General features: G+C 42.3%; 1 protein-coding gene and 1 non-coding gene across 3 annotated transcripts in view; one reads left to right on the forward strand and one right to left on the reverse strand.

The window, feature by feature from the left end:
• LOC113022489 (sodium-dependent neutral amino acid transporter SLC6A17-like) overlaps positions 1 to 15,633 on the reverse strand; it is a 20,616-nt gene extending 4,983 nt beyond the window's left edge. Inside the window, exons 1-11 of one of the 2 annotated variants that reach the window (XM_026167940.2) lie at positions 15,198 to 15,633; positions 11,194 to 11,639; positions 7,617 to 7,774; positions 6,928 to 7,054; positions 3,705 to 3,886; positions 3,502 to 3,612; positions 3,180 to 3,421; positions 1,289 to 1,481; positions 1,019 to 1,211; positions 581 to 740; positions 320 to 482 (exon numbers count right to left, since the gene is read on the reverse strand). In XM_026167940.2, coding sequence (XP_026023725.1) covers positions 320 to 482; positions 581 to 740; positions 1,019 to 1,211; positions 1,289 to 1,481; positions 3,180 to 3,421; positions 3,502 to 3,612; positions 3,705 to 3,886; positions 6,928 to 7,054; positions 7,617 to 7,774; positions 11,194 to 11,476 — 1,812 coding nt within the window. In that variant the 5' untranslated portion in view covers positions 11,477 to 11,639; positions 15,198 to 15,633. Of the gene's footprint in view, positions 1 to 319; positions 483 to 580; positions 741 to 1,018; positions 1,212 to 1,288; positions 1,482 to 3,179; positions 3,422 to 3,501; positions 3,613 to 3,704; positions 3,887 to 6,927; positions 7,055 to 7,616; positions 7,775 to 7,848; positions 7,949 to 11,193; positions 11,640 to 15,197 lie in introns of those variants that run through there. The other variant, XM_080301864.1, reaches the window with a different exon arrangement.
• Positions 8,119 to 8,189, forward strand: trnag-ccc (transfer RNA glycine (anticodon CCC)). The gene has a single exon. It is a non-coding gene; the product is annotated as a tRNA-Gly (tRNA).
• Positions 15,634 to 16,033: the final 400 nt, after the last annotated feature.

The following is a 16,033-nucleotide window of genomic DNA, read 5'->3' on the forward strand; positions in this document are numbered from 1 at the left end:
GGGGTGAAATGAAAAGGAAACACTTTTCAAACGTTCCAGGTGAAAACTAATCCCCCAATCACTCCTACAAAGTACACCCTGTGTGGCTGTGTAATGGTGGGAATTTATTCTGTGCTTTTTATTCTTACTCACACAGAGACACGGTATGCAATCCTGTGAAAAACGAAGTACAATTTGTCAAATACGACTGTTGCTGTTGGACATTTTGCTTACATTTTAGCAGTTTTCGTGTCATGTTTTAGCTTCTTTTCCCTGAGTGAAGCATTTGAAAACTTCTTTTACACCAAAACAGCACAAACACACACACAGACAGACTGACCAGCTCTTGAACCCAGGCGTTGTATCCTGGTGGGCTGATGGCCATCTCGATGACAGTGGCCGAGATGAGAACGATAAGACAGAAAGGGGAGACGTACTTCCAAAGGTAGAAATAGATGATATAAGGTCGGAAACCTAACATGTCCTCCAGGTCCTGCATGAACCTGACGAAGAACAACAAATTGCAGTAAGGATCCTTTCCTTGGATACACTTTTGTAGTTTGATACACAGCTTTGAGCAGCATCTTGTAGTTAGCCTCACCTTTTGGTGCCATATATCCAAGCAACAGACAGATTTTCCAGGATGACCACTACAGTGAGAGGCAGACCAGCCGAGTAATCATCGAACATGGTGACAAAGTAATTTCCCGACCGCTGAACAAACAACAAGCCGCATAAGAAAGCGATGATGCAGCAACACACTGAAACAAACACAGAAACAATTGGAGCTCATTTGGAAGAAAAGATTAGGAAAAAGTTTGAAAAAACAGATGAGAATTAAAAAGGTTTTATTTGCCATTAAGTGCTATTATTTCCTGTTTCTGCTTTCCATTCAGTTTGCTCACAGCACATAAATACTAATGCAGCTCATTCCCAGATGTACTTTAATCCTTTCTAAGTGCTGAGCAAGGGGTTTCAACTACTAATAGCACAGAGGCTGAGGGAGTCAGTGTGGCGGTGGTGCTGGGGAGCGGCGTACCTGTAAAAAGCTCCTTCTGGACTTTGTAGGCGTCAAGGACAGGTGTGGTGATGCCAGTCATGGTGCCGATCATGCTGCCCAGACCGAGGTTGATGAGCATGAAGAAGAACATGACTGACCAGAAGGGAGATGCTGGGAAATGCGTCATGGCTTCTGTGAAGGCGATGAAGGCCAGGCCGGTGCCCTGGACAGCCTGCAGAGAGACATTGAGAGGTGTGAAACACAGAACATGCTGTGGATTCAGCTGAGTTATGTGTGCCAAAGGCTCACTTTGTTCAGCTCATCCTCCAGAGCACACGGCTCCAGACCCAGCAGGGGAAAGCTGTCCTCTTTGACCGTTTTAATGACCCCGTACATCTCAGCGTAGTCCGACGTGGTGAGATGGGAAAAGTTCACATGTGGAGGAATAAGATCATGACTCAGGACGTTGGAGTTGAGGTATCCCAGGATCTTTTCTGCATTCCTGCAGTCAGAAAAGGTCAGAATCACAATGAATCCAATACATATTTTGTGCCACACTGCTTGACTGATGCTCTGACAAAAAGCCATGTAAGGTACAATTTCTTGAAAAAAAAACTGTTGCTGTTAAATTACTTAAAGATTAGATTAAATTAAATTAGATTAAATTGTCTCTTAAATTAGATACAAACATCCATTTACAATTTCACCTACCACTCAGTAATTTAATAAATGATCACAATAGAGACAATTTAGACCTATTTAGCTTACACTTTGGTATCCTCATATTCTTTATAAAGGATGTGATTTTTTTCCTCATAAATAATTAGGTAGGTAAAAAGCGCAACAAAAATTGTGGTTTTTACTCCTGTACTTTGCGTTTGGAACAAATTTACAGAGTTTTAACTTGTTAATGTGCCAAAAACATGTATTTTTAAAAGAGTAAATGGATACATGCATTTTTCATGCAGTGGTTAGTGCTGTGACCTCAAAATAAGCTCTCTGGCTTCCTCCCATAGTTCAAATTATGCTCATTTCCAGATACATAATAATAATGTATACTTTATTGATCCCCGTGGAGAAATTACTCTCTCTGCATTTAACCCATTCACACAGTGACGCAGTGGGCAGCCGCAAATCAGGCGCACGGGGAGCAGTGTGTAGGGACGGTACCTTTCTCAGGGGTACCTCAGGGTAACCATTCAGTGGAACCTTTCGATCATGAGGTGACCACACTACCCACTGAGCTATCCCTGCCCTTATTTTGTGTGACCTGCTCCATATCACCACTGTCTCCTGCCCGCTCAGATCCTCATCTGCTATTCATCTTACTGTTCCGTCCGCACGTCTCACCACTATGGGGAACAGAGCTTTCAGTCGCTCTGCTCCTCGGCTCTGGAACTCTCTTCCTCCAGCCATAAGACATATAGACTCTCTTCCCGCATTTAAGTCACAGCTCAAAACTTCTGTTCAAACTGACTTATTCGCTTTAGTGCTCATTTCATCTGTTGTCAAGTTCTGCTTTGCAATTTTAACTGATTTTATGTATTTTATGACTATTGCTTCTTTTATTAATTTTGTTCTTTTGTAAGGTGACCTTGGGTTTTTGAAAGGCGCCCTCAAATAAAATGTATTATTATTATTATTATTATTTTATATTCTTGGACTCTACCAGAGTAGCTTGCATGTTTCAAATTTATTAAAAAAACAAAAGACATCATAATTTAATTAAATTTTCAACTTTCCCCTGATTGTCTGGTCCTCATATAAGTTGGAATAGCAGGTTTGTACATTTATTATATGAGGCTAAAACTTTGAGAAGAATCATCTTGTCTTCAAGCGGGGACTTTCCCCGTCTTTGACATCAGATAGAGTCACGAACAGAAAAACACCATCAGAAACTAAGAACTCAGAACAATCTGAAGATGGGCCTTTTGGCTCGAAAGCACTGCTCGCACGTGCAGTGACCACAGTATCTGAAAATATGAGGATCCATCACTGTAACAACATATATGTGACAGAAAATAAGGATAACTGCCACTGTTTATAACATAAAGACTGTGGGGATTGTAACTTTGAGGTGTGATTTTTGGTTAATATGCAGTACTCATGAACCTTGCTGTCGGACTTTTGTTTCTTTTTTGGGGGGTTACATTCAATGTTGCCAAACCCCCCCCCCCAAAAAAAACAGTGTTCAACTTACTCCACAACACACTTTTCATTCATGATGTTTGCCTTGAAGCCCAACACAGCAAACACAACCAGTGTGGCCAAAATGGAGGTCAAAAAGTTGATGACAGAGACGAGCACGGCATCAAAGTGGCAGTTGTTGTCAATCTTATTGTAACTGGAGAAGGCAATGACTCCTCCAAAACCCAGACCGAGGGCAAAGAAGACCTGGGTGGCGGCCTCCCTCCACACCTGCGGCTCCAGCATCTTCTCCAACTGAGATGTGAGGAGAGGCTTTTGTTAGCATGCATGGTTGAAAAAACAGAGGTGAGGAACAATGACTCTTCCATCCTAACCTTGGGAGTGAACATGTGAGCGATACCATCTACTGAGCCCTTCAGCATTAAACCCCTGACCAGGAAACAGAACAGCACCACGTAGGGGAAAAGAGAACTGAAGTACATCACCTGTACAGGTGCAAAAGAAAAAGACATCAATTCAGCAAAAAACAAGCCTCCACACTTTTCTCCTAAATGTTTCTGTGTCATGGTTTCCCAACCTTCCCAGAGGAAGCGATTCCTTTAATGACGGCGAGGCAGACAATGATCCAGGCTACCAGCAGAGACAGGGTCATTTTGATGTTGAGGCCGCCGCTCTCTGCGATGGTGCTGGTCGTGTTCAGAGTCTGCCGGTACCAGAAATAGGTCGTAGCCGAGCTTTTGTCACATTCTGGCTCCACAACTGTAGATGACAGGAAAGAAAAGTTTAATTTGGGTGATAATGAGGAAGCAAGAAGAGAAAAGGTTTGAAAAGACTGCAGGGAGCCTGAGGAGAGCGAAAGGAGAGTATACTGGTGCAGAGGATGTTTGCTCGGGGTCAGTATTACAAGATTTGGCTGGTTTATATTTCTCACTTACACAAGGTCATCTGTGTACTTGGTATGCAAAACACACAACTCAAAGTCACAACCCTTGAGATTTTCCTCACAGTGTATTAACTTGTTACCTTGAAGAAATGAAATATACTGTGTGTGGCTGAGAGTAGAGGCAGCGGTGTTGTGATAATATGATCACGTATTACTGAGCTTTATCTGTGCAGAGACACACACGGCACACAGAAAAAAGTCAAGCACAAGCAGGTGAAAATGCTTCACAAATTAAACTGAATCAAGTTGTTCTTTACTATGTTTGTTGATCGATTTGCTTCCACGTGTATGTCATCACAGCGGCCGTGAAATATTTTACAGTCTGCTGCTGTCCTTCAGCATTAGCGTCCTTCAGCATGAATCTCTGCTTCCCCCGTCTTTCTGCCAGCCTTGCTGAGTCATTCACATGCTGGTTTTTGGCTGCCCCAGGGTTTACAATATAATCACCACTAATCGAATAAGTTCCAGTGGGTTTTAATCTGGATTAGGCAAGTGAAGTCTTGACAGAAAGTTGTAGTGAAGGGAAGACAGCTTGTGTCTTCTGCTCAGGAGTGTTGATGAAGACTGAAGCTTTGTAACACAGCAATCCATTGAAGTATAACTGTGAGAATTATGTGCAATCTGCAATGTTTCACCAAATCAGTAGCATGATTTTCTCATCATACTGAACCTTTAAAAATCAAACCCTAAGCGGCCTGCATTAAATGCATCAGTGACCTGCAGTTAAGACAGTTTTCCTGTACGGTCATGTGAAAAAGAACGATTTTCACAGGACTGTAAGTAACAACAGTACGTAGCAAGAGTGACCACCTCTATAAAAACTGGAACGTTCCGGTGTGTATTAACACAATGCCACAATCTTCCGTGGAGTGAACATCCAAGCAAATTCATCGCAGACTGTGCAGAGAAAGTGCAGAAAAACAAAGAGCTCTACCTCATATCGTACCGCTCACGGTAATACCGGTATAATGTTGGGCAACGATAAGAAAATGAAATATCACGATAGAATATGGGTAAAACGCAAATGTGCAGTGCCTTTGTTTTCATTGTCGGCCAATTTCCACTGGAAATGCCTTTTGGTTAAACTGTCAGCAAGGAATTTGCATTTGCACTGTTAAATTTTTATATAACTTTAATGCAGATAAAAAACAGCTGCTTGTTTAAGTGAAAATACATTGGGGGTTTTTTTTTGCACTAATAAAGTTGTGGAGTTGTAAAGTATTTTGTCTAGTGTCAATTATATCGTCAGTTATATCGTTATCGCAAATTTTCAAATGTATATCGTGATAAATATTTTTGGTCATATCGCCCTGCTCTATGCAGCATGTGAGTACAAACACCCCAAACCAACTGCCGAGCATGGTAGTGGAAGGGTGATGATTTGGGCTTGTTTTTGCAGCCACAGGACCTCGGCACCTTGCAGTCATTCAGTGAGGCATGAACCTCTCGATATGCCGAAGATATCTAGAGTCAAAAGTGAGGCCATCTGTTCGACAGCTAAAGCTTGGCCACAGCTAGGTCACGACAACAATCACAGCACAGCACAGTAATAAACCTACAACAGAACGTCTGAAAAAGAAAAGAATCGACTCTGCAAAAAGCCAGTCAAAGTGCCGACCTCAACATGGGAGAAATGCTGCGATGGGAACTTAAGGGAGTTATTCATAAACATCCATCCATCCATTTTCATCTGCTTTGTCCGGGGCCGGGTCGCGGGGGCAGCAGCCTAAGCAAAGAGGCCCAGACCTCCCTCTCCCCAGCCACCTCCTCCAGCTTATCCGGGGGAATACCAAGGCGTTCCCAGGCCAGCCGAGAGATATAATCTCTCCAGCGTGTCCTGGGTCTGCCCCGGGGCCTCCTCCCAGTGGGACATGCCTGGAACACCTCACCCAGGAGGCGCCCAGGGGGCATCCTTGTCAGATGCCCGAACCACCTCAGCTGGCTCCTTTCGATGTGGAGCAGCAGCTGCTCTACTCTGAGCCCCTCCTGGATGGCCGAACTTCTCACCCTATCTCTAAGGGAGAGGCCAGCCACCCTTCGGAGGAAGCTCATTTCTGCCGCTTGTATCCGCGATCTCGTTCTTTCGGTCACTACCCACAGCTCGTGGCCATAGGTGAGGGTAGGGACGTAGATCGACCGGTAAATTGAGAGCTTCGCTTTTACACTCAGCTCCCTCTTCACCACGACGGACCGGTGCAGCGTCCGCATAAACAAACACGTACAATTCTCAATGAACTGAAGCGATGTTGTAATGAAGAGTGGCCCAAATATTAACTTCAAGTTATTGGTGGTTTTACGAGAATTCAAGAATCCAAACTGTCTTTCATCTTAATCCTCATACTGGCTGTTTGTTCCCACTGTCTGAAAGACCCATGTGTGAATTTCTGAACCCTATGAGAGAAAAAATACGAACTCTTTTTGTATCCTTTCTTTAAATTGTTGCCTAAAAGGAAAATTGCTTTTCCATCCCCAAATTCCTCTTCTTAGCCAAGAGACTCTTGACATTAAGTCCAGATCAGTCTTCAGGGTTTTTCCTTTAACTTTGGTTATATGCAGGAAATATCACAGTTTGGAATAACTAAACCATGTTACATAGCTAAACTTAAGTTGCTGCACTTTAAACTTTAGCTTTACATTTTGGGCAACCTGTGTCTGCACAAAACTGTCATTCCTGTTTATCTATAGCCATCCTAGCAGAATGGCATTGGAGGCAGTATCCTTTAGTCATCTTTTGTAACTGCACAACTAATGAGAGGGACTACCATGAGATTTTGGAGAGAAATGCATCTGTGAAACAGCGTTTACTGTCAATTAACAAATGTTGGTATTGCACTAAAGTAAGTTCATATAAACTCACTGGCAAGTGTCCCATTCTTTCTGATTGGGCAGTCACTCCATGGGAGAGGATACTGAAAGGACTGGAAGAAGTAGAAAATGCTCCAACCGATGATCACATTATAGTAGAGACCCACAAAGCCGCACACCTACAGACAGATAGATGGCGTTATGCGACAGAAACAGCCAGATAACATTTAATGAGGTACAAATATGTGATGTCAGGTTTGATATAGACATCACATGTGCAGAGGATCATCTGTGCAGAGTGAGAAAAACATGCAAATGAGGCAGGTGCTTTGTGCATGTCCCAATGCTGCTGTCAGTCTTTGGAGCAGCCTTGCCAGCAAGGACATTCAGAAGCTAAATAAGGTTGAGGGAAGCATGAATAATTGAAGTGCTCTCTTTTCAACAGTGATCTTCTGTGAGATATTTATAGCTACTTCTGCAGCTCTGAAGTAAGACTACCTTCCACTCTCAGACACGTCAATACCTTCATAAACCTGCATCAAGATATAACTTTAACTAGATAGATAAATAGATAGAACCTCTTTGATCTCATCACCATGCTTCACTTGTCAAACTGCTTCCTATGGAGCCGCTAAAGACTTTAAGAGCACTGCTAAAGAAAGAGTGTACATTTGGCTCACAGTTAAAAAGATGATGGCTCTGTCTCACACTCCTTACAGGAACAGAAGCATCTCAGCTTACCATCAGACTTGACATTCCTATTCCACCCAGGCGGGGACAGACGTAGTTCCACACCCCGATACTTCCACGCCTGATCTTCTGACCCACTGCCAGCTCCAAGAAGAAGAGAGGGATGCCAATAATGAGGAGGAGGATGAAGTAAGGAACCAGATAGGCGCCTGAAAAAACAAACAAACAAAAAAGATTTGGTGTTTCTAGGAAAAAAGTGTTGCTGTTTGGTTGGCTAACTTACACAGGAAATCACAAGTCCTTGTCCCCCTGGATAGGGAGCTTTTTCATGCTGTAAAATGCTAGTGCTACGCTAATGGGTAGCACTGGGTGTCCTCTGGCTGCTACAGTAAAAGTAGGACAGTTGTATCAAACTGTGGGAAAATAACCTTTTTACTTCTCGCGTGATCCCACTAAACACCCTCAGTCACTGCTCTCAGGTTTTATGCGATAGGATAAAGTGCACGGTAAAGCGGGCTATGCTATGATGGGCCTCCATTAGCGGTATACCGTTGCGCCGCTGGTGTAGTGGTATCATGCAAGAGTCCCATTCTTGCGACCCGGGTTCGATTCCCGGGCGGCGCACGAGCTTTTTCCCTCCCACGATTTCGTTGTGCAGTGACAATAAAGGGCGACTCTATTCTATTCTGTTGTCTGTTACATCTGGTTTAACTACAGTGAAAATGGTCAACCGATGGCTTCAATAACCATTGGCTCACACCACTAAAACTACAATTAACTAAATAAAAAACGTAATGAACTGGATTGAGAGCATCCCCGCTGTTTGCTGACTACTTGCCAGATCACTGACTTAAGAACTCCTACAAAGGTGACTTGTGCAGCTTCAGCTTGTTAAACTGCAGCTATGCACTGCTGTCTGTTATGGAGGGTGTCTCTGACAAAATTACCTGCAGTTTTTTGGGTTTGCAGCTGTTGTTGTTGCTGTGATGAAGACTGACAGTGGATTTTGTGTCTGGGTTAAATATTCACTGTACGTCTTAAGTACTAACCCTTCTGGAACCCCACACCGTAACCTATGGCCCAACCTAAGATCTGAGATGCACCTCTCTAGAAAATATAACTATTTCGACTCAGCCCACAATGACTGTGATTGGTCAGTTCAGTAATTTTGTTTCCTCCTGTCCATTTCCTTCTTTTTTTAATTTAAATAGAAAATAACAGATCAAGTTAAAGAAAGCAATCCCTCTGCTAACTACACACAGGGTACGTCGCAGATGTAACATAGAAGTAAAAATTAATACCCATTGCATAACCTGGTATATTCCTGACAGCATTTTTGCCGGAATAAAACTTGTTTTGTTTAACTCAGCCTCATTGATAAATATTCTTTGAAATATAGTTTAATCTTAAAGGATGTCTGAATTTGTCCCCTTTGGAGCTTAATCCAGAGAGGAATCATCAGGACGCAACTGTGTTTTATGTGTGAGGGGTGAGTCATCATCCTGGATATAAAGACTTATAGCTGGCAAACATGTACTATTAATACATCAGAAGCGGGAATTACATTCAGTAGTACATGCATCTCACAGTCGGTGGAGTAATGAGGCAGAGAGATGAGAGGAGGCAAAAGGCTAAATCCAGAAAGCTGAAATAAAGAGGAAGTTAAATTTAGTGAGCGAATCTGGTCTCTTGCCAAACTTGAAATCCACTTCATCACCCGCTAGTTGAAACCAGAGGCCACTAAAAAATGTGATGCAGGATAGGCATCTCAGAGGAGGAAGAATGACAGAGGATGCTGAACGAGAAAGAGAAAGGCGTGTCCTGAGGAAAGGAGGAAACGAGAGAGGAGTCCACACATCAGTAGCGGCCAGCAACCCTGATCTTTAATGTGTCTGTAATTGGGTGGCAGACAGCAAATTACACAATGAAAAATGCCTGCTTGTCAAATCGCATAACCTGGCAAGTGCTGGTGGAAGATTACTGGCAGTAAATCTGGCCTATAGGCAATAAATCCTACGTATATGCTGTAAGTCAGGCACAAGCAGTAAAGCTAAAAACACTTAGACCAATGAAGCAAGAGCAGATCTGTCAGCCCATGATGACAAGGTGTTTTTCCTACAATGAACACCAGTTTACACTGCATGCGCCTCCGATTACATAGAGTACATGCATACCTGAGAAAAATAAAACCTCATACAGTTACATTCATTCTCCATACAGCTCTCTGTTTACCAGGGTATCAGTTGAGCCTGGCCTGCCCTACTGGCTATAGTAATCAATAATGCAGCTATTTTTAGACTTGGCTGCTTTATGCACAGTACAGCTGCTCTCTTGGCAGGGCTGAAATGAATGAAAGTGTCGTGTTGTTTTTGATAGTCAAGGTCATGAGATGAACAGCTCTCTCTGTGGCAAATGAACATACTTGTCTGTAAAGAAAACAAATCCCATTGCTCGAATAGGACTGAGCGATCAATACCAAAATGTTAACAAGAATATTTTCTTAATATCCACATGCATCTGTTATAATCCCTAAGCTAATTCTTGCTGATTATTAGTTATTTTCTGTTCATTTATAAGATTTCTTCTGGATGGTTTTCATGTTTGATTTCTGTTTGGGCTGTAGGATCTGTAGCTTTTAGTTCTTTTTACTTTTGAAATTTAGCTTCTCTTTGTATTAGAGTTTGTTATTTATAACCTCTTATATTTTGCTGGGAAAATGTAGACACTCACTGTTGTACCTCTCTCCTGAACACCTCTTTGAAACAGCGTTTCTAATTTGGAGTCATCACTCCATAACCCCGTTGCCACTGGTTTTCAGCCCAGTTATTTTTTGATGTCTTTTGTAGATTCAACTAAAAAAATGTATACATTATAAAAACATATAACATTATGTAAGATATACATTTTATGCCTGCTAGTAACAAAGTGCCTAAAAATACAATTTACAAGTGGTTCTTTGCTAAGTTGTCTGTTATGTGTAGACAAAACACTGGTTCATCCCCTTATGTGCCTTTTTGTGCTTGAACGATTCATAGGTCAGTGACATCGCTCTGAACACTGTGAGGAACCAGGACGACTGAAAATGAGTGAAAAAAGCAGGCGATGCCCAAATAAAACCTTTGAAAGACCTTTAGAAAGCCTGAAGAGTTATTGCTCAACACAACTTTACAAAATGAATGTGACATCATGAGTTCTCAGACCAAAGCCATCGTTAACCTCAGTCTTCATTTGGGTTTGTAAAGATTTGTGACTAAAATTGTTCCACAGAGACTGAAATATAAATACCTGCTAAATATGGGAAAAAGTACTACAGTAAGTGTCAAAAGAAAAGTGTTGAGCCACAAAGACACAAACTAATTTCTCCATCATCATAACAACTGAATGTGGATAAATGATAATTGATAATAAATTACTTCCTGGCAGTGTTGGTGGAGTAACATGTAAGGGAGTTAATTAATTAAATGAAGAAATAAATGTAATTCTCATCAGTTCCATAGAATTTAAGTGCAAAATCCTCATGAGTAGGATGCCTGAAAGAGTTCAAGACCCAGACAGGCTGTTATGAATCATATTTTAAAAGAAGAATGTATATATGTGGTAAATGCTGTAAGTATTGCCTGTGACTCACCTCCTCCATTCTTTTGGCACAAGTATGGGAAGCGCCACACGTTCCCCAGGCCCACAGAGAAGCCCACCTGGGCCAGGATGTACTGCAGTTTGCTGTTCCAGGCGGGTCGCCCATCGTTTTCAGGGACCTCTATCTGAGGGACTTTCTTCCCCGCCGCCCCTCCGACATTCAGGGAGCTGCTCTTGTAGTCGAGCGGCTCCTCGTGTGCGAGCAGGTCAGCCACCGACTCTGTGACGTGCTCATGGCTCTGCTCGCGCTGTGTCACCTTGCTGTTCTTAGGCATCAGGGAGGCTGAGGGTCAGGAGGGGGGTGGGGGTGGGGGCGAGTGGAGAGAGAAACAGAGAGCGAGAGACGGGAAGAAGTGACGGAGGCCAAACGTCAGGTGGGGATGAAAGGAAGAGCGATGCTGAAGAGCGATTGCTGGATTTCAGTTCTTGGCTTCAGTCCTGCATCAGAAAAACAAAACAGAGCGATAGTCGCACCCAAAATGGTGTTTGGACATCATAACATTTAATTTAGTAATGATGTTGTATTATTAAATGATAACAACGTTAAGCATCTACGTTGTGAATAAAATAGTAGAAGGTTTCTGCCCTTGGTGAGTCTAATTTCCTGACTGTGATCGTTAAATAACACTTTGTACAGTAGCTGACACAAGTAATACCCCATTTATTGCTTGGTTAACCTCCTAATAAGCCACTGGATTGTAACACATGGTTATATCTCTCCAGAGCCAATAAAGAATGGCACCATAAAGACAGGATCACAGACAATTTGTCACAAAGACAGCTGTACGAATAAGATTTGGGGACAATTTTATTATGCTTCTGCATAAATGTGACCTAAAGCATTACCAGAGGTTACTACAAGTCTTTAAGGAAAAAATTAGAAACCAGCAGAACCAGTCACATTGATTTATTGCAGAATTTGATCCAATATTATACGTTTGTGATGAGGAGTAGTATTAGCAGTAAATTTGAATATAAAAGCAACAGGCGATGATGCTGAGATGTTAGTGGACTCTGAGCAGCATTTAAATATCAGACCTCTGATATAGTCTGAAAAGCACTAAAAGGAAGTGAATCGTGGCGTGAAGAAATGAGTTGTCTGAACACCCGAGGACCTGAGAAAAAAAGATGACTGATGCTCATCAGGCTGGAGAGGATTAAACAATCCTTTTTAAAGAATTTAGACTCCACCAGTCGGGCATTTTGAGAGGTCACACGTGATTCCAGGGTAACTTTTAAGTAACTAAATGTCACATTGGCTATTGGACATGCTTATGAGTCTGCCACCAGGAGAACAACAATACAGAGGAATGCAGGGCTGCAAAGACAACATCACTGCTGTCCGTTTACAGCCTTTAGGGCTGTGTGGTAACGTCAGGAGACTTTGTGGATGCACAACACCAAAAACCATTTGGTTCATATGAAAAGAAAAACAAGAACCTTATCCCATCTGTAAAACACGATCTTGTTGTGTCAAGATGTAGGCCTTTCTGCATTTGGGCCAGCACTCATGAAGTCTAAGTTATGGTAGCAAATTCTAAAAGAAAAAAATGTCAAGACATCTGAAACTGAAAAACTGAGTCATGATAGCAATAGATGGTTTATATTTTTAAATTACCAACACAAAGTATTGTGAAAGGGCCAGAAGTGTGGCGCTCATGTGAGGAAACTCACAGAGATGTTGGAGTGCAATGTGCTCTGAGCTTTGGGGTGCACTTCTCCACACCATCACACACGGCTGATCAATAGTTAAGGCAAATGCTTAGTTGCACTTCGTGCCACTTAAATGGGTCACATTGAGATACTGAAAGCAAAGATTCACACGACTTTGCCACATAGGGACGTAATATTGAATCGGTTAACTAAAAAATAAATGGTCTTGTTGTGTTGTTTGCTTGGGTTATGCTTATTAGGACTTTTCCACATATTCTTAGCGCTATACAAATACGGGTCATTTACCATTTTACCATTTTCTTGCAACTGTATGCAGTATCCGAATTTAAGAAAAGCTCACCAGTGATTGGAACGGAAACAAAGCCCCTCACTGCAGCTCTTTGTATCTCATGCAATGTTTTCGGGTCCCAAAAATTCCCAATCCTGCAAATTGTTCTATTTAATTTCCCTGTTCTGAAAAGCTTAACTTTGGTGAAGCTTTTTTCATGTAAATCCTTTAATCCTCTGGAGCCTTGCGCCAACATCCATCCCCACCCCTCTTTGAGGGAGTGGTTGGTTCAACCCAAATGTAATAGAGGAAGTAAACACGATGCTTTGGATGAAGTGCCCTCATACGTTCTCCTTATTCACATCACAGGCCTGCACAGACTCATTACTTATTGAGTGGGCTCTTTTCTCCATCATGTTTTCCAATTGAGATGCAAAAACTGCAAAATATGAGGTCTGAAGTGAAAAAGAAAAGAAAAAGAAATTAACTAGAAAAAGTATTCTCTGTGATTGTGAGCTCATATTTCTAGTTCCACACTTGAGCTGAATGAAGGTGCTCTACCTTTCACGTGATGCTACAGCAGTGATGCGCCCGAGATCTCATCGTCACTGCTTACATCAGCCTAAAACAAGCTTCCTCCGTATCAGCCGATTCAGCAGACCTTAAATGCTCCACAAACCCTCTTAGAGCTTCTACCGACAACAACAAACCTACATATTCTTGATGCGCTTTTACTGTCCTAAAGAAAAAACCCCCCACAAAAAACAAAACATCCCTAAAACAGATTTCCTCCTCTGTGCACAACAAGATGATCCCATGATGTAATAATCCAAGCGCAGCCATTCACAAGTCTTCATAATCCTGTGTGCATTAACTGTAAAAACCACCCGAGTGCTGCTTTTCTGTCTTGTCATTCAATCCCACGCTACAGTAGATACGTAATATCAATCAGCGACTGCATCATGGGGCCAACACTGGAAAAATAAAAACAGCAAACATCAACTAACCCATCCAATAATCCTCTGGGAAAAAAAAAAAATCAGCACACAGTTCAGATGACCCCAGCTAATGCTAAGACCGAGTCTGTGTGGAGCAATTTCATACTACAGCAAAAGGTTGGAAGAAACCTTTGGGTATGGCTCGCTTTATCTGAGGTCATTCATTGTGCTGTCCTTCAGAGACTCTCACCGCACAGTTACAACCTGGCCTGGCTTTAGATATACAAGCTGCATCATCAGTCTAGTAAAAACACATGATTTGGATTTCTGTTTCTTGCCAACAGTCTGTGGCTAAAAAGAGATACCAGCATATATGAAAAGCAGTATGTCAAAGACATACAAACAGACCACGGTGTGTTAAAAGTTATATTCATTTGCAGATAAGGATGAAGGACCTCACCTATTAGCTAGAAGGTGGTTATTAGTGATACATGTACACAGTCATACACAGGTGCTGTTACTTATTGACAGTGTCACACACGACGCAAAATGCAGTTTGATTATAAAGAGGCAACCCTGTATACATCAGCTTCTGCAATCAGTCTCAATTAGATGTCCAGACTTCATTGATCAGCTGATCCTGCGATTATCAGCGAGCTCTACAAGTCTGAGCCACAGTTAAAGGTTAATCAGCTGTTTCACAAAGTAAAAAGTGTTAAAAGTCTGAAGCACGCATGTCTTTAATGGCCAAATGGCAGCATTAGACCTCAGAGGCTGGGACTGTGTGAATTGAAAGCATGCAGGATGTGAAAATCTCCATCATCAACACTACGACAGAGATCACTGTCTGGAGCACCAGGTGAGACATCTGGTGATGACAGCAATACCTCTGCCTCTGTTTTCACTGCTCGTCCTGAGCAGAATCAAGGTCACTCCAGAGCCCAGACCTGCGTGCGTCGCGGAGCACATTTGAATCTTGATGCCTTTTTGTTCGCAACATAACACAACTTCTCTTTAAAGTTGGCAAGCATCTCAGGTATGACACAGAACAATTAAAACTACTTTTAAGCAGAAAGAAATGTTAAATGAAGCAATGGCAGGAAAAGAGTTTCTCACCGTGAGTCTTGTACAGCAGTATAATCCGGGCTTAAGCGATCGCAGTTGTCAGAGAATATCTGGAGAGAGGCATGAATACATCCACCACGAGCATGTGTATGTGTATGTGTGTGTGCGGCTGTGGTACTGACTGAGCGCTCACAGGACAGTGCAGGACGGAGCATCACATGCTGCACTGCCAACAATTGACGTGCAGGGTGGAGAGCGCACCGTGACGCACGAAGTGGCTCTCATTATCAACAGTGGCAAATTAACACGCCCCACTCTTTCACTTGTTTGAGATCCATCACGGCATCTCTGCGCCGGAAGAAGGACGCCGAGTGAATGAAGGGGGCTACAACCGTGCGCGGATTTGTCAAGGTTATCCACTCCTACCTGAGGAAACGACCGACTGACGCAGTTTTCGTCATTCGCTTTTCAATTGATGGAAATTTGAAACCGTTCAGCCATGACCGGTCGGCACACTGAAAAACAGTGCTCAGGAAAAAGAAAAAAACAAACATATTTAAGGTAGAGCTCAATGAGCCTGGTTTCTGGTGGCAGTATTATGATGAAATGAGCAAAATGTTGAAATGTGCGTTTTATAGCGGAGAAGAGTCAGCGTTGATAGGAAATGTTTATTTTAAGAAAAATATATCTGATAACAATAATCACACGCAGATCTGGGCAACAAAACAAAGAAAACAACCATATAAAGCTCAAATTAACGTGGTGTCTAACAAAGTTTTGCGCTTTTATTAAAGGTCATGCACAAAAAACAGTAATATTATAAACCTGATATAAACAGTGAAGGACAGGTTTCCAAGATTCAGGTCAGGGTCAGGTTTGCAGACCCC

This window comes from Astatotilapia calliptera, chromosome 5 (genome assembly GCF_964374335.1).
Source record: "Astatotilapia calliptera chromosome 5, fAstCal68.1, whole genome shotgun sequence".
Classification (NCBI taxonomy): Eukaryota; Metazoa; Chordata; class Actinopteri; order Cichliformes; family Cichlidae; genus Astatotilapia; species Astatotilapia calliptera.